The sequence below is a fragment of the Leishmania donovani genome, chromosome 18, assembly GCF_000227135.1.
Source record: "Leishmania donovani BPK282A1 complete genome, chromosome 18".
NCBI classification, from domain to species: Eukaryota; Euglenozoa; class Kinetoplastea; order Trypanosomatida; family Trypanosomatidae; genus Leishmania; species Leishmania donovani.
Window position 1 is genome coordinate 192,183 of NC_018245.1, and position 20,846 is coordinate 213,028.

The 20,846-nt window shown below is 58.7% G+C and overlaps 6 protein-coding genes across 6 annotated transcripts; all 6 read right to left on the reverse strand.

The window, feature by feature from the left end:
• Positions 1 to 260: 260 nt before the first annotated feature.
• On the reverse strand, positions 261 to 1,445 carry LDBPK_180480 (uracil-DNA-glycosylase, putative; the record flags this gene model as incomplete). The annotated part of the gene is made up of 1 exon (XM_003860014.1): positions 261 to 1,445. One exon carries the CDS (start codon positions 1,443 to 1,445, stop codon positions 261 to 263), a length of 1,185 nt encoding a protein of 394 aa, XP_003860062.1.
• A 568-nt stretch (positions 1,446 to 2,013) lies between these two features.
• On the reverse strand, positions 2,014 to 2,880 carry LDBPK_180490 (hypothetical protein, conserved; the record flags this gene model as incomplete). The annotated part of the gene is made up of 1 exon (XM_003860015.1): positions 2,014 to 2,880. One exon carries the CDS (start codon positions 2,878 to 2,880, stop codon positions 2,014 to 2,016), a length of 867 nt encoding a protein of 288 aa, XP_003860063.1.
• Positions 2,881 to 3,748: 868 nt separating this feature from the next.
• On the reverse strand, positions 3,749 to 5,011 carry LDBPK_180500 (hypothetical protein, conserved; the record flags this gene model as incomplete). Its single annotated transcript, XM_003860016.1, has 1 exon — positions 3,749 to 5,011. The coding sequence occupies one exon, from the start codon at positions 5,009 to 5,011 to the stop codon at positions 3,749 to 3,751; it is 1,263 nt and encodes a 420-aa protein (XP_003860064.1).
• A 3,784-nt stretch (positions 5,012 to 8,795) lies between these two features.
• Positions 8,796 to 11,486, reverse strand: LDBPK_180510 (aconitase, putative; the record flags this gene model as incomplete). The annotated part of the gene is made up of 1 exon (XM_003860017.1): positions 8,796 to 11,486. One exon carries the CDS (start codon positions 11,484 to 11,486, stop codon positions 8,796 to 8,798), a length of 2,691 nt encoding a protein of 896 aa, XP_003860065.1.
• A 1,802-nt stretch (positions 11,487 to 13,288) lies between these two features.
• LDBPK_180520 (hypothetical protein, conserved) lies at positions 13,289 to 15,526 on the reverse strand (the record flags this gene model as incomplete). The annotated part of the gene is made up of 1 exon (XM_003860018.1): positions 13,289 to 15,526. One exon carries the CDS (start codon positions 15,524 to 15,526, stop codon positions 13,289 to 13,291), a length of 2,238 nt encoding a protein of 745 aa, XP_003860066.1.
• Positions 15,527 to 18,617: 3,091 nt separating this feature from the next.
• Positions 18,618 to 20,204, reverse strand: LDBPK_180530 (hypothetical protein, conserved; the record flags this gene model as incomplete). The annotated part of the gene is made up of 1 exon (XM_003860019.1): positions 18,618 to 20,204. One exon carries the CDS (start codon positions 20,202 to 20,204, stop codon positions 18,618 to 18,620), a length of 1,587 nt encoding a protein of 528 aa, XP_003860067.1.
• Between the last annotated feature and the right edge of the window lie 642 nt (positions 20,205 to 20,846).

The following is a 20,846-nucleotide window of genomic DNA, read 5'->3' on the forward strand; positions in this document are numbered from 1 at the left end:
GGGTAGCGAAACCATTTTTTTCTTCGGGGAGGGGGAGGGGGGGGGGCGAGAAGGCAGAGAGCACGGGTGCCGCACAGTCCTGTGGGCGAGTGTTTCGCGTAGACACGCATTACGACTGGAACGCAAAGGTAGACAAGCACAGAGGCATACACATACAGACGCAGCAAGCACGCGTCCTTACATCGCTCTCACCTGACGCATGTTATACCGTGTTCTGTGTCGCGGCCGCTCTCCCTTCCGTCTCTCTTGCCCATTCGCTGTCAGGGTAGCGAAGCGTTCAATGGCAGCTGCCAATGCATGGGAAGGTGGCCCATGCTCTGCAGCGCCGCGTTGCACGCAGAGAAGCAGTGGCACCCAAACCAGCCGCGGCTCGCGCTCAACGGTGATGGGTGCACGCTCTCCAGGACAATGTGCCGGCTTGCGTCTATGAGCTTCTTCTTCTGCTGCGCGTAGCCGCCCCAGAGCAGAAACACGAGCCGGTTGGGATGGTGCTGGGAAAGGTGCTGGATCACGGCATCCGTGAAGGCGGTCCAGCCACTGGTTTTGCTGTGCGAGTTGGCCTTGTGCGCCTCGACGGTCAAAGTCGCGTTCAGCATCAACATCCCCTGCTCCGACCAGCTCTGCAGGTAGCCGTGCCTTGGTGCCTGGAAGCCTGCGATGTCCGTCGTGAGCTCTTTGTATATGTTACGCAGGCTCGGCGGAAGCGCCACTTCGGGCAAGACGGAGAAGCAGAGCCCATGCGCTTGGTGGAGATCGTGGTACGGATCCTGACCGAGCAGGACCACCTTCAAGCCGAGAAATGGGCAACTGTTGAACGCGTTGAAGATGTCCGTGGCGGGGGGCAGTATGACCCTGCCCTTTTCCTTTTCGCCATCGAGAAAGCGCTCGATGCGGGCAAAGGCGCCACTTCGCCACGAATCAGCCGTAATGGGAGCCAGGAAGTCTCTCCACTCGAGGTTCGTGATTAGGCCGGCAAGCCAGCGGCTGCTGGTGGCAGCGGGCTGCAGCTGCGGCGCCTCGGAGCGTGCCGTGCCGGAGGAGGCACCGGCAGCCGCAGCAGCAGAAGCACCGGCAGGCACAGCAGTGCCGCTGGAGACGTGCTTCGCCTTGTCAATGGCACCGCAGTCTTCGCTAGGTGGGAATGTCGACTCCAGCAGTGCGACCGACACACTCGCATCGAGGTCAATCGCGTCATCTCTAGAGGCGCCCTTCAGACTCTCCCCTTCGCGCTCCCTCGAGTTACCACGGCTGCAACCGCCCTCGCGCCGAGTCTTGGCGTGTTTCTTAGGCGGTGAGTCCGTCCGAGGCGTGGTGTCCTCCCCGTTCGATACCGAGAGCCACTGCCGCTGCCGCTGCCGCTCTCTGTCCGCGGCGACAGACACGTTGGCGGCAGCCGGGCCGCTGCTCGTGCCCTTCCGCACAAAATCGAAGAGCGTTTTCTGCATCTACCCTTTCCGCTCTTGTGTGTATGTGTGTGTGTGTGTGTGTGTGTATGCACGCTGTGTGCGTGCGTGCGTGCGTGTGTGCCTCTGCGGCGTCTCGTCTACCGTCTCATGCGGTACACTCTATCACTTGAAGGGAAGAAGCATCGTAAAAGCAGGACGATGATGGCTCAGCATGGTGACAAAGCAGTGCCACACACACGCACACACACACAGCCATCAGTGCGTGCGCAGACGGAAAGCAGGAGAGGGTGAGAGCAGAGGAGGTGGGGGAACAGACTAAATCAAGCCCCCTTAAGAGAAAGCAACCTGTTTTACCTGTGTTTGTGTGCGTGCGTGTGCGTACATCCATGCGTACATCAACGCGTGTCTGCATGCCAAGCACTGTTTTCTGTTCTCAGTTTGCTCCGCCTCGCTCTGCCCGAGACTGGAAGACAAGGAGGCGAAATTAAAGGCACACCGTGTGTCGAGATGTGAAGCTTTCTGTGAGTTGTCGCGGGTGTCAATGTTGGCGTTCGTGTCAACGGAACAGGATCGCCCCTGTTTCCTTTCGCTCCTTCTATTGCATCCATTACATGAGCCCAGGCAGCGTGAGAAGCACGCGCCCTCGTTCAGCGTCCCAGTGCTGGATCGAAAAGCCATAGGCCGTGAGCAGCACTGTCACGAGCTGGTCGAGGTCCTCGAGGACCTGCGTCTCACGGAACACCACCCACCGCCCAGACGCCGCCTCCACCGTCAGCCCAGGCAACGGCGGCACAATGCGGATAGGCAAGGAAGCTGATGAGCATGAAGACGGCGCAACACCGGCACTACTCCGAGTTGCAGCATCAGCGGCCGCCTCGGCATGCTCCTTCTCCAGTGCGCGAGTCTGGTCCTCAGTGGCACCGCGTGCTTCGCCCCTCCCTGTCGCTCTATCTGTGATCGACAAGGCGAAAAGCGAAGTGGGTGGAGTAGGCGCGGATGCAGGACAATCACACGGAGCTGCCTTGACTGTTGCCCCTTCTTCGATATGCGATGACGCCGGCGGCCACCACACGTACACCCCGTGTGGCAGCTGGCGACGGAAGACGCTCTGCTGGAACTCAAAGCGGTCCATGACGCTTTTCTCCATTGCCGGGAGCTCATAGTAGCGCACCTCCTGAAGCAACATATCCCACTCCACGAAGTTGTCCGGGACGGAGAGGCGACCATCGCGGAGGTAGGCAATGATGTAGCGGAACAAGGAGCCGTCACGATCGATCAGGAAACTGCCATCCTCGCAGCGATGCGCGTGGCCATCCAGGATGGGGCCAAAGATGCGATGGTCTTTGAGTTCCCGTAGCGTGTACCGGCGTGTCGTGTAAAGGGTGCCACCGACGTTGAGATGAACGTGGCGAGCCCACTCACCTGTCACGTCGATGCCGAGACTATTCTGCAGCCATGTCACCGCGGCAGACATGCGGATACAGAGAGGCGGGGCAAGGAGAGGCTTGCGGAAGGAAGTGAGACAAGAGCGAGGTGGTGCACACCTCTGACGATGAGAAAAGGAAAGTCGGCCTGACACTTAGAAAAGAGAGAGGCGAGGTGGCAAAGACGACCATGAACGCACGCGGCACACGTGTGCGTAACACGCGTGTGCGGACACGGCAACTTAGCAGAGATCGCACAATTCCTGAAAAAAAAAAAGATGGGAATGAACGGGATAAGAGAGTGCGGGAGGCAAAGGACACGGGCAAGGACGAAGATGAAGCATGCGCGCCTGTCCCGACGCGAATAGCGGCACCTCGAGTGAATGCCGCCCTCCCCCCCCCCATACTTACGCAAAGCAAACGCTTGTGAGTGTCAGTGGCCGTGAACAGAAAGCAGCGCTCCAGCAGAGCTGTCACCTCAGCTTTTGCCCTCGCGTTGCGCACGATGCAAAGCCATTGCACTGCCTCCTTCCGCGATTGTGTGTGCTCGAGCGTGTGTCGCTGCCGCCTAAGGATGCGTAAAGGTGCTCGACAAGCAAACCGCATCTATCTGTGCTGCACTCACTTCTGGCGCCCCCCTCACCCTTTCCATTCGCCTCTGTCCGGGTTCCTTTTACTTTCGCCACGTTTTCTTACCTCACCGCTTCAGCATTCCTCACGAGCACAGCCCCAAAGCAGCAACGTGCATGCGCTGCGCCTCCGCGTGTATTGTCATAGAGGAGAGACGCGCAAGCGCACTCACGAGTGCACACATGCGTTCCGAACGCAGCAGCGCACTCCTCACCACCACCACCAGCACCATCAACGCCCCTTTCGCTCTCTCCACACTCAATCGTACATGCATCGTCGTCGTCACACTCAGAATCGTCGCCGCTGCTTGTGCAGGATTTGATTCGACCACACCATAATCAGCGCGGCATACGAGGCCGTAATTTCCTCCTTCTCAACCGCTGGCAGCCGGTTCAGCACCGCCGAGGCAAGGCTCTCTTTTCCGGCCTGCTCTAGTGTTGCGATGAGCGTCGCGTAACTCACTACGTTCGGAGACGGCGGCGTCGACATGGACCGCGCAGGGGAGGCCGATGCAGTCGGCGGCGACGAGGACACCGTGTCCGCCTCGGTAGGGTCTGATGCGGTCACTGGACAACCAAGCGAGGCCGCGGCTTCAGCGCAGCCTGCCTCGTCCTCCTCTTCATCGGCGGCACGCCAGCCTTGCAGCGGGTTCGGCCCCATGGCCCGCACCACCTCCATCGCCCCTCGCCAGTCCAGTGCCGCCTCGCAGCCGCGCAGACAAACGTTGAACGCCTCCACCGTAATTTCCGCAGCGGGCAACGGACAGCGAGTGGTCAGGTAAGCGAAGGCAGAGCGCCATCCGCCCTCTCCAGCGCTAGAGTCTGACGGCATGCGCCGCGCGAGGAGTTCCACCGCGCGACTGAAGGTGTCTGGGTAGGCAGGCGCAAAGAAGACGCCGATCTTCTCTACTAAGTCCCACTTTTCTGCGTTGGCACACATATCGAGAACAGCGGTGATCTGCACCTCATTGGGGTTGATGCCAGACCTGGATGGTGCGGGCGGCAGTGAGGTGGACGTGGTCGACGTACCCGCCGTGGAGGCAGCGGACGTCGCTGTGGCCTCTGATGCCGGCAGCATCGCCGCCACGGCGGGCAGTGCGGTAGCCTCGGCAAATGCCCGCAGTCCTCCCTCCCAGTCACCGGTGCGCTGCGCCGTCGTTAGGTACGTTGTGAGGTCAGCACTGTTGCGAACAAGGTGGCCGCTGCTGTGGATACTCAAGCGACTGGCTCGTCGCTGCGCATCCTCGCGCTCCATGAGCTCAAAGAAGTTCAGCTTCGCCTTGTTCGCCACTGTCTCAGACACACCGCTGCAGCCAGCTCCACCGTGCTTTCCAGCGTGTCGGCCCCCCATCAACGCAGCGATCCTGCTGCTACGGGGTGCACCTGAGTCCACCGGGCTGCTTCCCGTTGCGGTCGAAGGAGCCCATCCGGGACTGCCGCCAAGTTCAGCTGACTCGTGTCTCTTGTAGAGGCGTGAAGCCTGCTGCTGAGTACGCTGGCGGGGTAGCCGCATGGAGCGCGCCAGCACCTGTTCGAGCGTGAGAGGCGGCATCTTCCTACTGCGCGTAAGACCTCAAGTCTTATTGCGGGTGCCTCCCGCAGACAACACGAAGAGAGAGACAACCGAGGAGATGACAGAGCTGACGCATCACCCAGTTACAAGACAGGTCAAGCAAGAACGATGCTACACCTTCGCGCCGGCAGTTGTGAGAACAGAGGGAGACAGAAAGTGCGTCCCCGCAAGCGCGTCCGTGGGAACTGTTAGCGTGTGAGATGACGAGGTCGGTGCGATGTGCTCGGCGCACAAAGGGAGGGAAGGTGGAATATGCGCAAATAAAAGGAGTGAGCATGTAACGGAAGGGAGACGTGTGCACAGCAGGAAGTCGTGGCGGCGCTCGCGGCCAAGCTCGACGCCAACCAAGCATCGAAACTAATCATGAGGGAAATGCGCTGCTGAATGTCGCCATTCTTCGCCGTCGCTGCCAGCATTAAAGCATCAGCACCACCTCCGGCGCGGACCACCAAAATGGCAGCAGGGGGCTGTGTGAGGGTGGGGTATTGCCGCTGCTGCAGCGGTCCGCCTCGGCAAGCGAACGAGGAGGAGGGCACGCTGAATCCGACCAGCAAGAAGGTCGTTTATGTCTCAGTCACCTAACCCCTACCACGTAGGGAGGGATGGGGGAGGGGCCTTTGTCTGGAATATGATGTGCCAGAGAGGCGGGGAGGAGAGAACGACGCACATCTTTAGCGTTCGCGTGCGCTGTTAGGATGATCGTACAAACTACCCCAGTCAGAGGGACAGACACACACACACAGACAGACAGGCAGACAGACTTAGATAGCTAGAGAGAGCGAGGAAGGGAGTGGAAACTGTCACGAGCACACGCGCCAGGCGTGCATTTGTTTTTTTTTCTTCCTTAATAGACATCATAAAGCACCTCCACCGTTGTTGAAGTCACACGCACGCACCACCACCATCAGAGAGGGAGAGAGGGGGAGAGAGGGGGGATGGGCGGGGGAGTGCGATACAAACGAAGCTCACGCATGAAAGAGATGAGCAGAGATATTCATACATGCATGTACATATATGCATACATATATGTGTATGTATGGCGCCCACCCGCACTCACGCACTCCTCAACCTTCCGACCTCTCTCTCCTCTTTCTCTCCCTTTCCTTACCCCTCTCCTCCCCCTCCATTCATAAACGCTCATCTCGTAGGGCTGCTGCTCATAGTGTTCTCAGCACACTTCCCCTCCCCTCCCTCTCCCTTGTCACCCCTCGCCGTGCCGACAAAGAGGCACATCGGCTGTGCCTGTGGCTGTTGTCGTTGCCCTTGCTCCCTTTTCTCCGCCTCTCGCCTTACGATAAACTGAACTCCTCCCCCGCCTCCCCCCCCCTCATGTACGCACGTATGCGCGTGTGCTCGCACCCCACCTCCTCTCTCTTCCACGCCTGCTTGTAAGTCTCTGTGGGTGGGCCACCGCGCCCTCCATCGTTGTTTCTCTTCTCACGTAATGCACGGGTGCCGGTCACGACAAACTTCGACTCCGCGATAGCCACTGCAAGTGGCTTGTATCAACTGACTCCAGTGCTTGTGAAAGGGCGGATCAGGCATCGGGCTCGTGGTGGAGAGGGTCGTGAGGGTGGTGAGGCAAGTGAGCGCTGCGGCGGCGTATCGAGCTGCATGAAGAAGTAATAGCGAGACATGTCACTTACACAGTCAGCGTAAAGAAAAATCATGCACAAGAAAGCACGTGTCACCGACCCATGCATCAGGCGAAGCAGGTGGCCACAGGTTGGGTAGGGCGGGTGGCCCGCGTGACACCACCACACAGCCATTCACGTTCCCATGCATACACGCACGCGTGCACGCACTCCTGGAACTGACGAGTCGAAGGGAGACACCAAAGAGAATTCAAACGAGAAGAAGTGAGGAAGAGTGGTTTGAGTGGTGGCGCGCACGCGCAGGGAGCCAGGCCGAAGACAGGGAGTGGGCGAGAGAGAGAGAGGGGGGGGGGGAATGCCATAAGCGGGAATAAGGCGGCGCAAAGCTGAGCCCGAAGTGCAGCACGGGAAGCACGACGAGTTGGGGGTGGTTGGTGGGGGTGCCAAGAGCCACAGATACAGGCAAAAGAGCGAAAAAAAAAAAGCGAAAGATAATAACACAAAAAGAGAGAAATCAGTAAGTTTTTCGGAGGGCGGGGTGGTGGTGGGGTGCGCAAGCCACTGAAGTCAGTGGCACGGCAATGTGGGAGGGGGGAGAAAAAAAGCGGAAAAGGGACTCGGGGGGAGGGGGGGTGGAGGGCAGAGCGAGCCCCGCATCAGCGACAAGCAAAGCATGAAGGGCAGCCACGTAAAAGGAAGAACGAAGCCAAGCAAGTCGACAGAAGCAACAAAAATGCGAGCCACAGGCACACACGCGCACAGACAGACGCGGCAGGGAGAGAGGGAGAGAGGGATAGCGCGTTAGTCAACATCAGAAAAAAAAAAACAAGTGATACCTGAAAACAGCAAAGGAAAGCAAAAGCAAGAGACCTACGAGTTAAGTCAGCGCAAAGGAAAAAGGGAAGACGCGCCGCCCATGAGCATTGCGCATGACCTTCATTTGTCTGCCGCGTACGCATGTGTATGCATGTATACGCATGTGAGCGTGCACGGCTTGTGCAGGCTCACACTCTCACACCGTTGAGCACGCCCTCAGCTCTCCTTTCTCAGACAGGAGAGAGAGAGAGAGAGACGCGTGCTCGGCAGTGCATATCTACTGCTCACGCAGCAAGTGCAGAGCACCGGCGTAGTCAGGCCAGGAAAAGAAAAGCGGGGGAAGCCATGAAAGCCTGCAATGGTAAGGTTTGACAACCACAGATGGCAGCTCGCGCCCCTCCGCGATTCGCTCATCTGCCCAAGTGACAAGAGCGCAAAGGAAAATGGAGCCCTCTGCACCAGCACATGTGCGAGTGCTGGCATATCCTTCTGTGCCCGGCATACCCATACAAAGATGTTGCCGCCCCATCATGCACACACACATACAGAAACAAAGACAGCACCAGCGAACGTCTGCGCCACAACAGAAGAAAGGAGACAAGGGCAAACACAGAGACAGCGACAGAGACGAGGAGGGGGGATGGCGTACGTCGCCAAGGTTCCCCTGTGATGTCCTTTTCTCTTTATCGAAAGTTTGAGAAAAAGAGTGTGTGGAAGGGAAGGGAGGGGAGTGGTGGCTGGCACAGGCACACAGGGCAAAAGATTCACCCGCACATTGTTCTCCTGCTGCATGTCTCTCTTCTTGTGTGTGTGCGTGCGTGCGTGTGTTGTTCGTCGAGGTGAACAAATCGGAAAACGGCACTTAAGCAAATCAACAAGTTAAAACAACAACACGCGGGGGAGGGGGGCGGACGGCTGTCTTGTGGAAGGGGAGAACAGGCAGGCAGGGGCACCTATAGACACGCACTCAATCATGTTCGTTGCAAAAAAAAAAAAACAAGAAAAACGAAAACATCTTTGGCTCGTTCAGCCCTTTTCCTGCGCTGTCCTGCTGTGTCGATCCAGCGCAAATTCGAGTCTGGCGCTCCACGTTGTTCTCGCTCCCTTCGACGCCGTCACACCCACACCCGCACACGCACATGGATACAGCTCTCTATCTCTTCTCCTTTACAAGCGCCATCGGCCGCCCTCCACTCCCCCCACTTCAGGGCCCCTCCCCGCTCCACACACACACACACACGCCGTCGCTTTCGCCCATCGTCCGAGTAGTGTCTACCTGAAAACGCACCACAAACACGTCAGAGGTGGGGTATGTTGAGAGGTGCGCAGACGCGGTCTCTTTCTCCGTCGTCTTACTGGATCTTGGTGCGCAGCACATAGTTGAGGATTCCACCGTTTTCGACGTACTTCACCTCCACCTCAGTATCAATGCGCAGCGTCGTCGTGAAGGTCTTGCCGTTGTCGCACTTCACGACGATGTCCTGGAGCGGGCGCAGCTCCCCGGAGAAGTTCATCGAGAAGTGCTCCTTGCCGGTCAGGCCAAGGGAGGTGGCATTTTCGCCGTCCTTGAACTGCAGCGGAATGACGCCCATGCCGACCAGGTTCGATCGGTGAATGCGCTCGAAGCTCTCCGCGATGACGGCCTTCACACCCTGCAGGAACGGCCCCTTGGCAGCCCAATCGCGCGACGAGCCGCTGCCGTACTCCTTACCAGCCAGAATGATCGTCGGCACGCCGGCTGCCTTGTAACTCATGGCCGCGTCGAAGATGAACATCTTTTCGCCGGTCGGGTGGTACAACGTGTACGGGCCCGTCTGACCATCGCCGACGAGGCGGTTGGCGAGACGCGTGTTGGCGAAGGTGCCACGCACCATCACCTCGTCGTTTCCGCGGCGCGAGCCGTACGTGTTGAAGTCCTTCCGCTCCACCCCACGCTCCATGAGAAACTTCGCCGCCGGCGAGTCCTTGGCTATGTTGCCGGCCGGCGAGATGTGGTCCGTCGTGATGGAGTCGCCGAAGATGGCAAGGCAGGCGGCGTTCTCGATGCTCTTCGCACCGGGTGGGTCGAGGGTCATGTCGTCAAAGTACGGCGGGCTGTGAATGTATAACGACTTCGGGTCCCACTTGTAGAACTCGCCATTCTCCACCTGAAGCTCGTTCCATTGCTTGTTCATGGTCGTGATGTTGGAGTACACCTCCTTGAACAGGTCCGGCGTCACGTACTTGTTCACCACCGCCACAATTTCCTCGTTGCTTGGCCAAATGTCGCGCAGGTACACGCCGTTCGCGATCGGCTCCTTGGCGAAGTCGATATTCGCGCGTCCGGCGAGCGCGAAGGCAACGACGAGCGGCGGCGATGCCAAGTAGTTGGCAGCCGTTAGCGGGTGAATGCGGGACTCAAAGTTGCGGTTGCCGGAGAGCACCGCTGCGGCAACAAAATTGTTGTCCGTGATGCACTTGGACACCTCCGGCGCGATATCGCCTGAGTTGCCGATGCACGTCATGCAGCCGTAGCCTGTCGTGTTGAAGCCGAGGGCCTCGAGGCTCTTCTGCAGGCCGGCGTTCTCGAGGTACTTGGTCACCACGTGCGAGCCCGGCGAGAGAGATGTCTTGATGCCCGGCGGCACCCTCAAGCCCTTTTCCAGGGCCTTCCGTGCCAACAAACCCGCCGCGACGAGCACGGTGGGGTTCGAGGTGTTCGTGCAGGAGGTGATAGCCGCGATCACGACGCTGCCGTGCTCCATCGTCGCCTCCTGGCCGTTGACGGTGTACTTGACCTTCTTCTTGTGCTCCCCTTCCGGGATGCCAAAGCCCTTGAAGCCAGACTTGGCCGACATGCAAGCCTTGAAGTCCTTCGACACATCCGTCAGAGGCACGTTGTCTTGAGGGCGCTTCGGGCCGGCGACGCACGGCACCACTGTGGAGAGGTCAAGCTCCAGGTGCTGCGAGTAGTCGATCTGCTCGTTGCCGGTGCGGAAGAGCCCGACAGCCTTGACGTAGCTCTCAATGCGGGCCACGTGCTCGGCAGAGCGGTTCGTGTTCTTGAGGTATTCGATCGTCTCGTTGTCGATGGGGAAGTAGCCAGTAGTGGCGCCGTACTCTGGAGCCATGTTGGCCAGCGTAGCACGGTCAGCGACTGAGAGCGCGTCGACACCAGGGCCGTAGAACTCGACAAACTTGCCTACCACACCGAGCTTGCGGAGGTTCTTCACGACAGTAAGAACGAGATCGGTTGCCGTGCACCCCTCCTGCAGCTTGCCAGTGAACTTATAGCCAACGACCTGCGGCAGAACCATGGAGAGGGACTGGCCGAGCATGCCGGCTTCGGCTTCGATGCCACCAACACCCCAGCCCACGACGCCCAGACCATTGACCATCGTCGTGTGCGAGTCGGTTCCGACAACGGAGTCCGGGTATAGCATCCCATCCGCGTTAAACACGACGTGAGCGAGGTACTCGAGGTTCACCTGGTGCACAATGCCGGAGCCGGGCGGGACAATCAGAAGGTTGTCGAACGCCCTCGAGCCCCACTTGAGGAACTCGAAGCGCTCGCGGTTGCGTTGCATCTCAATTCTCTGGTTTTGCGCCACCGCGTCCTGCACGCCAGCGCAGTCCACCTGCACGGAGTGATCCACTACGAGGTCGACGGGAATCTGCGGGTTGATGCGGTTCGGGTCACCGCCAAGGCGCTTCATCGCATCACGCATAGCCGCTAGGTCCACGACGCACGGCACGCCGGTGAAGTCCTGCAGCACCACGCGAGCTGGCTTGAACGGGATCTCGATTCCCTTCGTGCAGTTGTTCTTCCAGTCAAAGATGCTCTCTACTGTCTTCGAGGTCACATCGAACTCATCACAGTTGCGCACCGCGGACTCTAGCAGAACACGAATGGAGAAGGGGAGGTTGTTGTACTTTGCGCTGATCTCGTTGATCTTGTAGTACTTAGCGCTGCCGCCGTCGACCTGCAGAGACGCCAGGAACTTGGCATTGAAGGGGTTTGGACTAGCGCCCTTCTTGGCCAGCTGCAAGCCAGTGCGGAGCATCTTTCTTAGGCAAAGAGAGAACGAAGAGATGAGATAGCTCCTGTACGGATAATGCGATGGACTCCTAGCCGGGAACGACAGCTACAAGAGCAGCGACACAGTAAAGGGCAGAAACGGAAAAAAGCGGTGTCCCAGGTATAGCCGAACCGCCTTCTTCCTTTGTTTTGTTTTTCGTTCGTTTTTTTCGCTGTGCGTGTGTGTGTGTGTGTGTGTGTGTGTGTGTGCGTGTCGTTGCCTGTATGTAGGTGCGTACTTTGACGTGGAGGAGGGGAGGGGAGGGGATGGGAGGGGGAGGGGTGTGTACGCGTCTGTGCGGAGGATCCACGACGACGCAGGCAGTGACGCGGGCTTGGTGCTGTTGTTGCCGTTTCGTTCTGTATCGACAAAACACGTAAAAGAGAAGTGAAGGCACCGGGAAAGCAACGCGTCGAGCGAAGGAGAAAATGAAAAGAAAAATGGTTGAGAGTAAGAGTAAGGGAGAGAAGCAGAAACGTGCGCTGGCAATGGTGAGGCGTGTTGTTGTCCCGGCGCCAGTTCTGTGCGTCTGTGCGGATGTGGCTCTCTGTATATCTCTGTCTCTGTGTGTGTGGAGGAGGAGGGGGATTGATTGTCGGTGCGAGAGAGAAAGAGAGACACACAGCGGGCAGGGTGCGTTTCGACTTCAACGTTTTATCTTCCTTAAATGCAGTGAGAAACAGAGAGGTGGGAGTGGTGGGAGGGCGTGAACAACACTGGCAACCTACGGTCACACGTGTGGATGGGCGGGGGTATGAGGGAGCGCGATTGTGTGTTGGTGTGCGTACTCAGCACCATCGAAACACACCGGGCATGCGTTCACAGAGAGAGAGAGAGGATCACACGACGAGGCAGAAAGAGGAAGAAGGAGAGTAGCCGGTGTGTGGAGAAGGAAACGAACTACGAGAATCGAGTCAAGAAGCAACAGAGCCGAGTGCCCTTGTCGCCAAAAGCAGGTGTGGTGCGACGGTATGCAGAACATGACAGTCACGGTCCGTTGGAGCGTCGACCTGCGATCATACTATCTGTGAGGTGCGGTCACTCGTCGCTCCAGGGACTTGAAACCGGGAAGGCAGATATCCGGTGGCGCGCATCAAGTTTCTCTGTCTTCAGTGTCAAGCCTACTTTCTGCAGCACCGACTTAATCAGTGGCCATCTACTAAAGGAGAAGGCCCGCATGCTCACGCCACGGCAGCCGCCTGCACCTAGTTGCCGTGGCTATCGTTTGGTTGCTCCTGTATGGGGGAGGCTCCCTCTTCTTTGCTTCTTCGTCTATTCTACGCGGATGCGTCCGAGTCAATGAGGGGGAGGGGAAAGGGGCTGATGGCTCGCATGGGACCTCGACAGTAAGCAGCTGGCCACGTGTCTTTCTTTCTTACGCTCGAATACGCGCTGGTCCGCCGCTCCGCTTTTTTTTTGCTTCTGCCTCCGCACACCGCCGCCTTCCTGCAACTGCACTACACTGCACTAACCGTTCAGCTCGGCTTCTCCTCCATTCCTGAGCACACGCACATCCACGCTCACGCGCATGCAGGTAAGCGCGCGCCTTCGCCATGGTGGCCGGTAGAGCAAGTAAGGCAACGAAAAAAAAAAAAAACAGAGAGCGCTGCGACCGCGGTAGTGTCGAAGGGCGGAGGGAGAGTGGGAGCAGCAAGCTACGAAAGATATAAACAAAACACAGAGGTACATCACACGTAATGGTGCAGTGTAGAGAAACGCTGGAGGAGGCAGAAAGAAGTGACGACACCATTCCTCCCCGGAGCACTCAACGCTAAGTGACAGCTCCCTCACCGAGCTGCGCTCCGCGGCTTGCCCTCACGCAGCTGGTGGTGCAGCGACTCCAGCTGACTGCCGTACAGCTTCACCATCTCCGTGCTCCGCCGCCGCTCCGCTGCGAGCTCCCGCTCTGCCTTCTGGAGCGCCGCTTCGTACCGCAGTCGCACACGGGTGGCCTCCTCGCCGTAGCTCTCCACCTGCGCAAGCAGAGCAGCCTCCTTGTGCTGATGCTCTCTCAGCGCCTTGCGCAGGCGCGACACCTCTTCGGGCGGCGACGTGGTGGCTGGCGCAACGGGGACGGCAAGGCTGGCAACGATACCAGTCGACGCGGCTTGGGCAGCACCGCAGAGACGTATGTTCTCCTCTCGAAGACGGGCCGCCTGGCGCCGGGTGTAGCGCAGCTCCTCTTGCAACTGCTCGACCGTGCGCACCAGCTCCTCCACTTGGTCCAGAGCCTCGCGTCGCTGCTGCGTCTGCCGCGACATCTCGTCCTCCCAGTGTCGCTCCGCCGTGCGCAGTCGATCACGCCAATATCCCTCAATCGACTGCAGCTTCCGAGTCATCTCCGCCTGACTCACTGCGGCTGCACTTGCCATGAGCGGACCCGATGTGGTGGCAATCGAGTTCCCCCTCGCTTCCGTTGCCGCGTCACCGCTCGACGTCCGCAGTGGGCAAGTAGTTGCACTCAGAACTCCCATCGCCGGCGCCCGTGCAACAGCCTCCAACTTGGCGGTCAGTTCCCGGTTCTCCTCTCGCAGGGTATCCAACGCGGCCTGGAACTGCGCTCGACGCTTTCGCTCGTCGGCCTTGTACCTCTGTACCAACTCCGCCGCCCGTGCCTCCGCTGCCGCCACGGCCTGCTGCTCCGTGATACGCACCTGCTGATCGGCGGTCTCCAACCTCGCGTGCAGCGCCGCCACCTCACGCTCGTGCGTGTCCATCTCCTGTCGCTCCACGACAGCCCCCCAGTACGGATCTAGGTGCACCGGATGCGGGCGTGATAGCGACGGGGAAGACGATGCCGCGGCTGCTACGGAAGCCGCCTCTTCTCCAGCAACGCCTTCCCGCGACGGAATTGGTTGAGCTCCAGCAACGTCCGGAAGAACGTCCACGTGTACCACCATCAATGGGCCGAGCCCTGCAAAAAGCGGCCCGTCGAGGTAATCAGTGCTGCCCGGCGGCGAAGAGGTATGGCCACCCTCCTTCATGTGCAGCATCTTGACAGAGCGGTGCGGCGGTGGTGGGGAGCCTGGAACAGCACACGAGCTGGAGGCTGAAGACGACGACGACGGCGGAGAGGATACAGAGGATCTCGGAGACGCGGTGCGCGACGGTGGCGAGCGTGCAGTGCGCCCCCTCGGAGAGCATGACGTCGGCGCCTTCTTTTCTCGCTTTTTGTGGTGCGAGCTCGTGGTGGGGAGGCGAGTATGTGCGGCATCGCCGCTGTGGTTGGTGGAGCGCGGCCGCGACGACGGCCGCGACGCTGCTTCCATCTTGGCGTTGACGACGAATGACCTGGCACCTGAAGGTGCGTTGTCGTCGGCCTCCTCCTTGCGACCGTCTGCCAAAGACGTCTGCGACCGGGTGTAGCTTGCTTCGTCGGGAGGTAGGGCGGTGACGAGCGGTGCGCGATACGCGCTCACTGGGCCCCCGCTCTTGCTGCTCCCAACCGCCGCTGCAGAAGGCGAGAAGAGGCGGAGGCGGTTGTCCAGCACACGTGGCGATGAGGTCTGAACGATACCCATGTCTTCCAAGGTATCGTCCTCTAGTGTCCATCGCCGCTGCAGCACCACTCGTTGCGAATGGCTTGGGTTGCTGCCAAGGCTGTCACTGCGAATGTCTGTGCTCCTGCAACCTTCATCCATGCGACTCCGGTAAGCGTCGGCATCATCTTGATCCTCTGTAAACACCCACACCGCAGGTGAGTGAGACCGCGCCGTCAAGGAAGACGCAGAGGTTGCAGTCGCCAATGCGGCCGAGGCTGGTGGCCTGCTCGTCGCTGGCGCGTTTACACTTCGACGTTTCAGCGACGAGTCACACGACTCTTCGGCGTAGCTGGACGAGGAGAGCCTAAAGGCTTTCCCTGCTTTCATGGCCAACCTTCCACCATCGTCGCCATGTTCACCGTCTTCTTCATCGAAACTATAATCGCTCTCCGCCTGAAGCGCCGCAGAGGCTTTCGGAACGTGGGCGCGGTGTGTAACAACGGCATCGCGCCAGCGAGGCCCCGCACGTCGACCCTCCGACATGTGCGCTCGTGACTACCGATGATCTCTCAAAAAGGAAAAGTGAAGAGAAGAGGGAGAGTGCACGCGACACCCTCAGGTAGGCCTCTTCAGCAAAGCACGGCAGAGGAGGGAGGGACGAAGCGAAAGCATCGATGCATTCCATCACATGCTCCCAGACGCTTCCTGGCGGCCGCGTGTCCGATTTCCCTGGAAGAGTACAACGATCTTGCTATCCCACCCCACCCACCCACCCCACTCAAAACCTCAATACCGCTCACTCTAGCAAGGCTGTGAATGAGAATTCGGTTGTTTCCAAGGCATCATCGTCATCTAGCACGACGCACGAATTGATGAACTTGTGTGCCCCCCCCCTTTCCTTCGCCGTCGCCCAAGAAAGTGGGGATCCCTGCCGTGGTGAATGAGTTGGGGGAAGGGGGCGGTGGGAGCAGACGCGTACGATAAATGAGTTCCCCGAGATCTGAAAACAAGAACGAAATCGGGCAAAGAGAAGGCAAATGGTGAGTGAGACATGTCGTGGGAAGGACAGAGAGTCCGTTGACTCCGTCGTCGTCATCACATCGTTTTTTCGGTCTTCCCTCCCCCCTCATCTCTTTCGTTCCTGTCAAAAACTTCCAGACAAGAGCAACAGCGAAAAAATGAAAAGAGCAGCAGAGCATCTACGCCCATTCGTACACACCCCCATGTGTGCGTAAGGCAGAAAAGGACGACCACGTTTTGGCCGCCCTACAGAAAAAGAGCTTCGGCCGCCGATGGATGCGGTCGAAGCTCGATGCGCGTCGATTTGTGGGTGGGTGTCGCGGAGGAAGGGGAGGGAAGAGGGCGCAGGGGGGAGAAGATCTCGCCTCCTCCCTATGTGCCGGTGGGTATGCTTCTTCTCTCCTACTTCAAAGTGCGCCTCGCCTGTCTCCTCCCAAAGGCAGGAGACAGGCGACTACACACAAATGGCGTAGGGAGGCGGCGGACGGAGCGCTCTAGCGCTGTGGGCAAGGGCGCACGTGTGCGCTTGTGCGTCACAAGGGAAACGGCCCGGTGCCGCAGAAGCGCCTCGCTGTTCCTCACCAAAGCCAGATTCACACACACATACACGCATACATGTACATACGCACACGTTTTTTTTTCATTGTTGCTGTTGTTAGTGAGGTAGACAGCAACGAGCGAGAAAGATGGGAAGAAGAAAAAAGAGGGAGCCGAAGAACATGAGACATGCGTGGAAGATAGCAGGAGGAGGGAGGCGAGGAGAGGATAGTGGCATGGCGCTGGCGAGCGCGCTACGAACCCCTCCCTCTGTGCGCATGTACCTATCGACACATGAACAGCCCGGTTCGCAGCCCTGTCTATGAACGGAAGAAGCGCTGTCCGCACCCCTCTCGCGCACGCTCGCAGGCATGCGTGCAGACGTACTTTGCACGCCCCTGTCTTCCCCCCACCCACCCACTCACCCTCCCTGTAGAAAGGAGGCACATAGATGTCTTCTGTGCGTACGCTGTGGAGTAGAGGGAGTTGCTTGACCTCCCCCTCGCATCCTCCCTCCCTAAGGAGTGGTGCTGCTGCTACTCTTTAAACACACCCACCCCGTGCCACCCTTGCACTGCTGTCTTGTCTGCTTGTCTGTTGAATAGAATGGCGGATGTCGTCGGTTTCCATGCTCAACGCCCAGGAGACGCTCGTCCGAGCATTGCGTGTGTGTATGTGTATGTGCTTTCTCTATCCCTCCCTTCTCAGACATGTCGCAACGAGGACCACGGAGGCAGTGCAGGTAACTTGTTTGCTGTTGCATAAGAGAGAGAGGTCACGAGGATGTAAACGAGCATAGAAAGAGAGAAGCAGGTCTCACTGGAAAGCCCTCCCTCCCCCGAGTGGTCTGAGAGGGCACCGCGGGGGACGGGCAGGTTTGCGGCTCGCTCGACTGGTAGGCAAACAAAATACAAGTAGCGAGGGACAACCATCTAGAACGAAAAAAACATAATTGCTGGCCTGTCATGCCTCCTGCTTCTCCCTCTCTCCCTTGATGCTGCCGCAGGGCAATGCCCACACCCTTCAGTCAAACCGCTATCTGCCATGTCGCCCCTCGCTCCCGCGCGCTCTGCTGCATATTCACTCATACCATCATGTCCTTCGATTCGCTTCGCCCTCCTCCCCCCTCCTCCTCCTCCACTGACGGTGTCCAAATGGGTGCATCCAAGCCTAGCCTGCGCCCATCGACGAGCACACACACACACACAGAGAAGGAAAAGACAAAGCAGTCCAGCACCCGAAGCAACATGAGGAAAACAATACACAAGCACGCATATGCATATGCATGTACATGTAGATATGTGTAGATATATATATATATATATATATACTAGTGCGAGCGGTATAAAGATCAGCGACAGCGAAGAGGCCGGAAAAAAGAAAATGAGTAAGACTATGATGAGTAGAAGGGAGTCTCAGATCAGAAACAAACAATGGAGCACGCGCGACATCACCAGCAACACCACAAAGCACGAGTCCGCCTTGTCCCTCTCTCCCCCCCCTACCACCTCTCCCTCCCTCTCTGTGCCGCCCTTGCTGTCTCGCTCTGCTTGCTTTCCTGGCTCGGCAAACGCTCCAGCAAGGGCAACCGAAGAGGAGGAGAATAGGCCGAAGAGACAGAGCACGCGCGCACATACGCACTTCAGAGCACAGACCAGCCGTTGTTGTCGTTGCTGTTGTTGTTGGAGAACGACACGGATGGTGAAGGCGCGACGTCGTCACATCGGGATGGTGCAATGAAGAAGCAAAGTGCACGTGTGTGTGTGTGTGTGTGTGGGGGGGGGGGGATGTGCGGATGTGTGGTTATGTATGTAGCAGCGACCCATGTGGGGCGTGTGTGTAAAGGGGACGCTTCTGGGCATCGGAAAGAGAGGAAGAGATAGCCCCTCGCGTATCGCATCGCCTTTCATGGTGCTAGGGGACTCCCACCTACCCATCCTCAGTCGCTGCGTTATTCTTCTCCTTCGTTAGTGTGGTGATAGACGTGCGTTGTCTCGTCCGCCTTCTCTCTGTCCCCCTCGGCCCACAAGAGAAGCGCGGAGGGCGAAAAAGGAGTGGAGCGAAAGACCAACGCGAACTAAAAGTCATCCTCGTCTTCCTCCATGTCGTACTTGTCATCTGCGTTGCTGTCGTCGTCGCCATCGTCAAAGGAGGAATACTCCTCGTTGTCGATGCCGCCTCGGGTGGCGGTGTGGGCTGCTGCACCAAGAGCGGGGGTGGGGGCCAGTGGGGGTGCTGTGGACAGCCCGCCGATGCGCTGTATTGCCGATTGCGCGGCCACACGCTTCTTTGCCTGAGCATCCTCCTCAGACATGGAGGACGACGTCGTCGAAGCCGACGACGATTGCGGCGCCGAAGAGCCGGCTTGATCGTTCTCCGACGCCATCTCCTCATCCTCCTCATCCTCCTCGTCACTGCTCTCTGCGTGGGCGTTGGCGGACGTAGCAGTTGCAGCTCCTACTGCCGCCGCTGCTGCAACGGCCGGAACCGGCATTGGACCTGCCTGCGCCCACACCTGCGCCCCCGTCCGGATGTCGTAGCTCTTGTTCTTTCCGGACTCTGAGCTGGCGGCCGGCATTAGTCGCAGGGCTAGCAGCGCCTCGATCTCAGGCGGGCACTCCGGGGCGCCGTAGCTGGCGTAGCGATCCTCCATCGAGAGGTGGTGATCAGGGAAGTGCACCTCAAAGTGCGGCGTCGGCAGCTGCGGCTCCGTCGGTGTGAAGTCATACACATGGACAAACCTGTTCGCCTTGGGGTCCAGCCGAGCCTCGGCAAACAGTCGCTGCAGCCCTGGTAGGCGCAAGTGAAATGGATAGAAGGAGATGTGGTGGCTCATCTCCACGACGGGGTCAGTCGAGGCGAAGATGTGCAAGTTGATGTGCTCGCAATCGCGGGTGCGGAGCTGCTTGCACGCCACATGGATCGTCATGTTCTTGCATCCGCGCAGGAACACGCTCCCCTCGCACGCGGCAATCACCAGCTCGCCGCCCTCGCAGTCATCAACGGTCATGCTATCCAGCTCATCTAGTACCACCGTATGGCAATCCGTCAGGTACTCGATCTGCACCTGCTGTCCGGAGACTTGATTGTGGCGCACGAAGTGACGCTTCTTCCACTTGGAGATGAAGTACGTCGTGTTCTCACCGCCAGGCTGGTGGTGGTCGGAGGCGGAGGAGGCAGCATCGTCGACGTCCTCCTCGGCCTTAGTGCCCTCCTCCCCAGCAGCATCAGCAGGTGCCTCAGTCGCAGGGATAGGCTGTACCAACCCAGCTGCCTCGCCATGCACCAGTGCCGACAGGCAAGGGCCCGGTCGATTATTGGCTGCGATGTGCAGCTGTTGCTGCAGCTCTGCGCTGGTGCGCAAAGGCACCTCTTGCAATCCAGCCTCCAGCTGGAGCACTCGTGCCGTGTACTGCAGGCCGAGGTACTGCAGGTACTCTTGCACAATGCTCAGCTCTGTGACACCGTTCCGCTTGGCATCCGCGAGCGCGACAGTGGGGTGAAACACCAACGGCTTATGGGCGCCTGAGTCGTCGCTGTCAGAGGCGCTGACCGTTCGCAGCGCCGCCTCCATGATCATGGCACGCATCTTTCCGTATTGCCCGGATGCCTCGAGCTTCTCGCGTATGACGCGCTCCGTCTCGATCAGAGTGCCAGACGCCATCTCTAACAACGATTTTGCGCGCGTACTGTTGTAAGTATGAGGGCGCTTTCCGCTTGTTCTCTATGTATAATGCTGTGATGCGGAGATGCTACTTTCATGCGTGTGGAAGGGTTCGACATTGTGGTGCATGCCAGTGTACGAACGCATAGACACGTCGCGTGTGCGGATGTGCAGAGCAAGTCAAGACACACACACACATAAAAAGGAAAAAGATGAGAGAAAGAGCCGAGAAGTCAAGTGGTTATGAGAGTGTTGAAGACGTAGATGAGCACGTCAGGCAGATAAAGCAGAGGAAATACAGTACGCGAAGAGAAACAGGGCAGCAGGAGACGATATGTTGGTGAAAGTGAGGGGGCAGTCCACAGCCCAGAGACAAAGTCAGGCACATGTCCATGAAGAAGAGGAGCCGGCACGACTTCAACCCAGTGTGTACCTGTGCGCCTAATAGCGTTTTTTTTTTCTGTTCTTCACTGTGGCCATTTTACGAGAAAACAAGAGTGAAACTCCACTCTACCCGGCCTGTCACAGGATCCCATCTCGTGGCGCGAAGCAGACCTAGACACACATTACAGCAATACGCCGGCCCAGCCAGCTGAGATCACGGCCCCTGCCTCACACTCTACCCGTCTGCCCCGCAGGTCG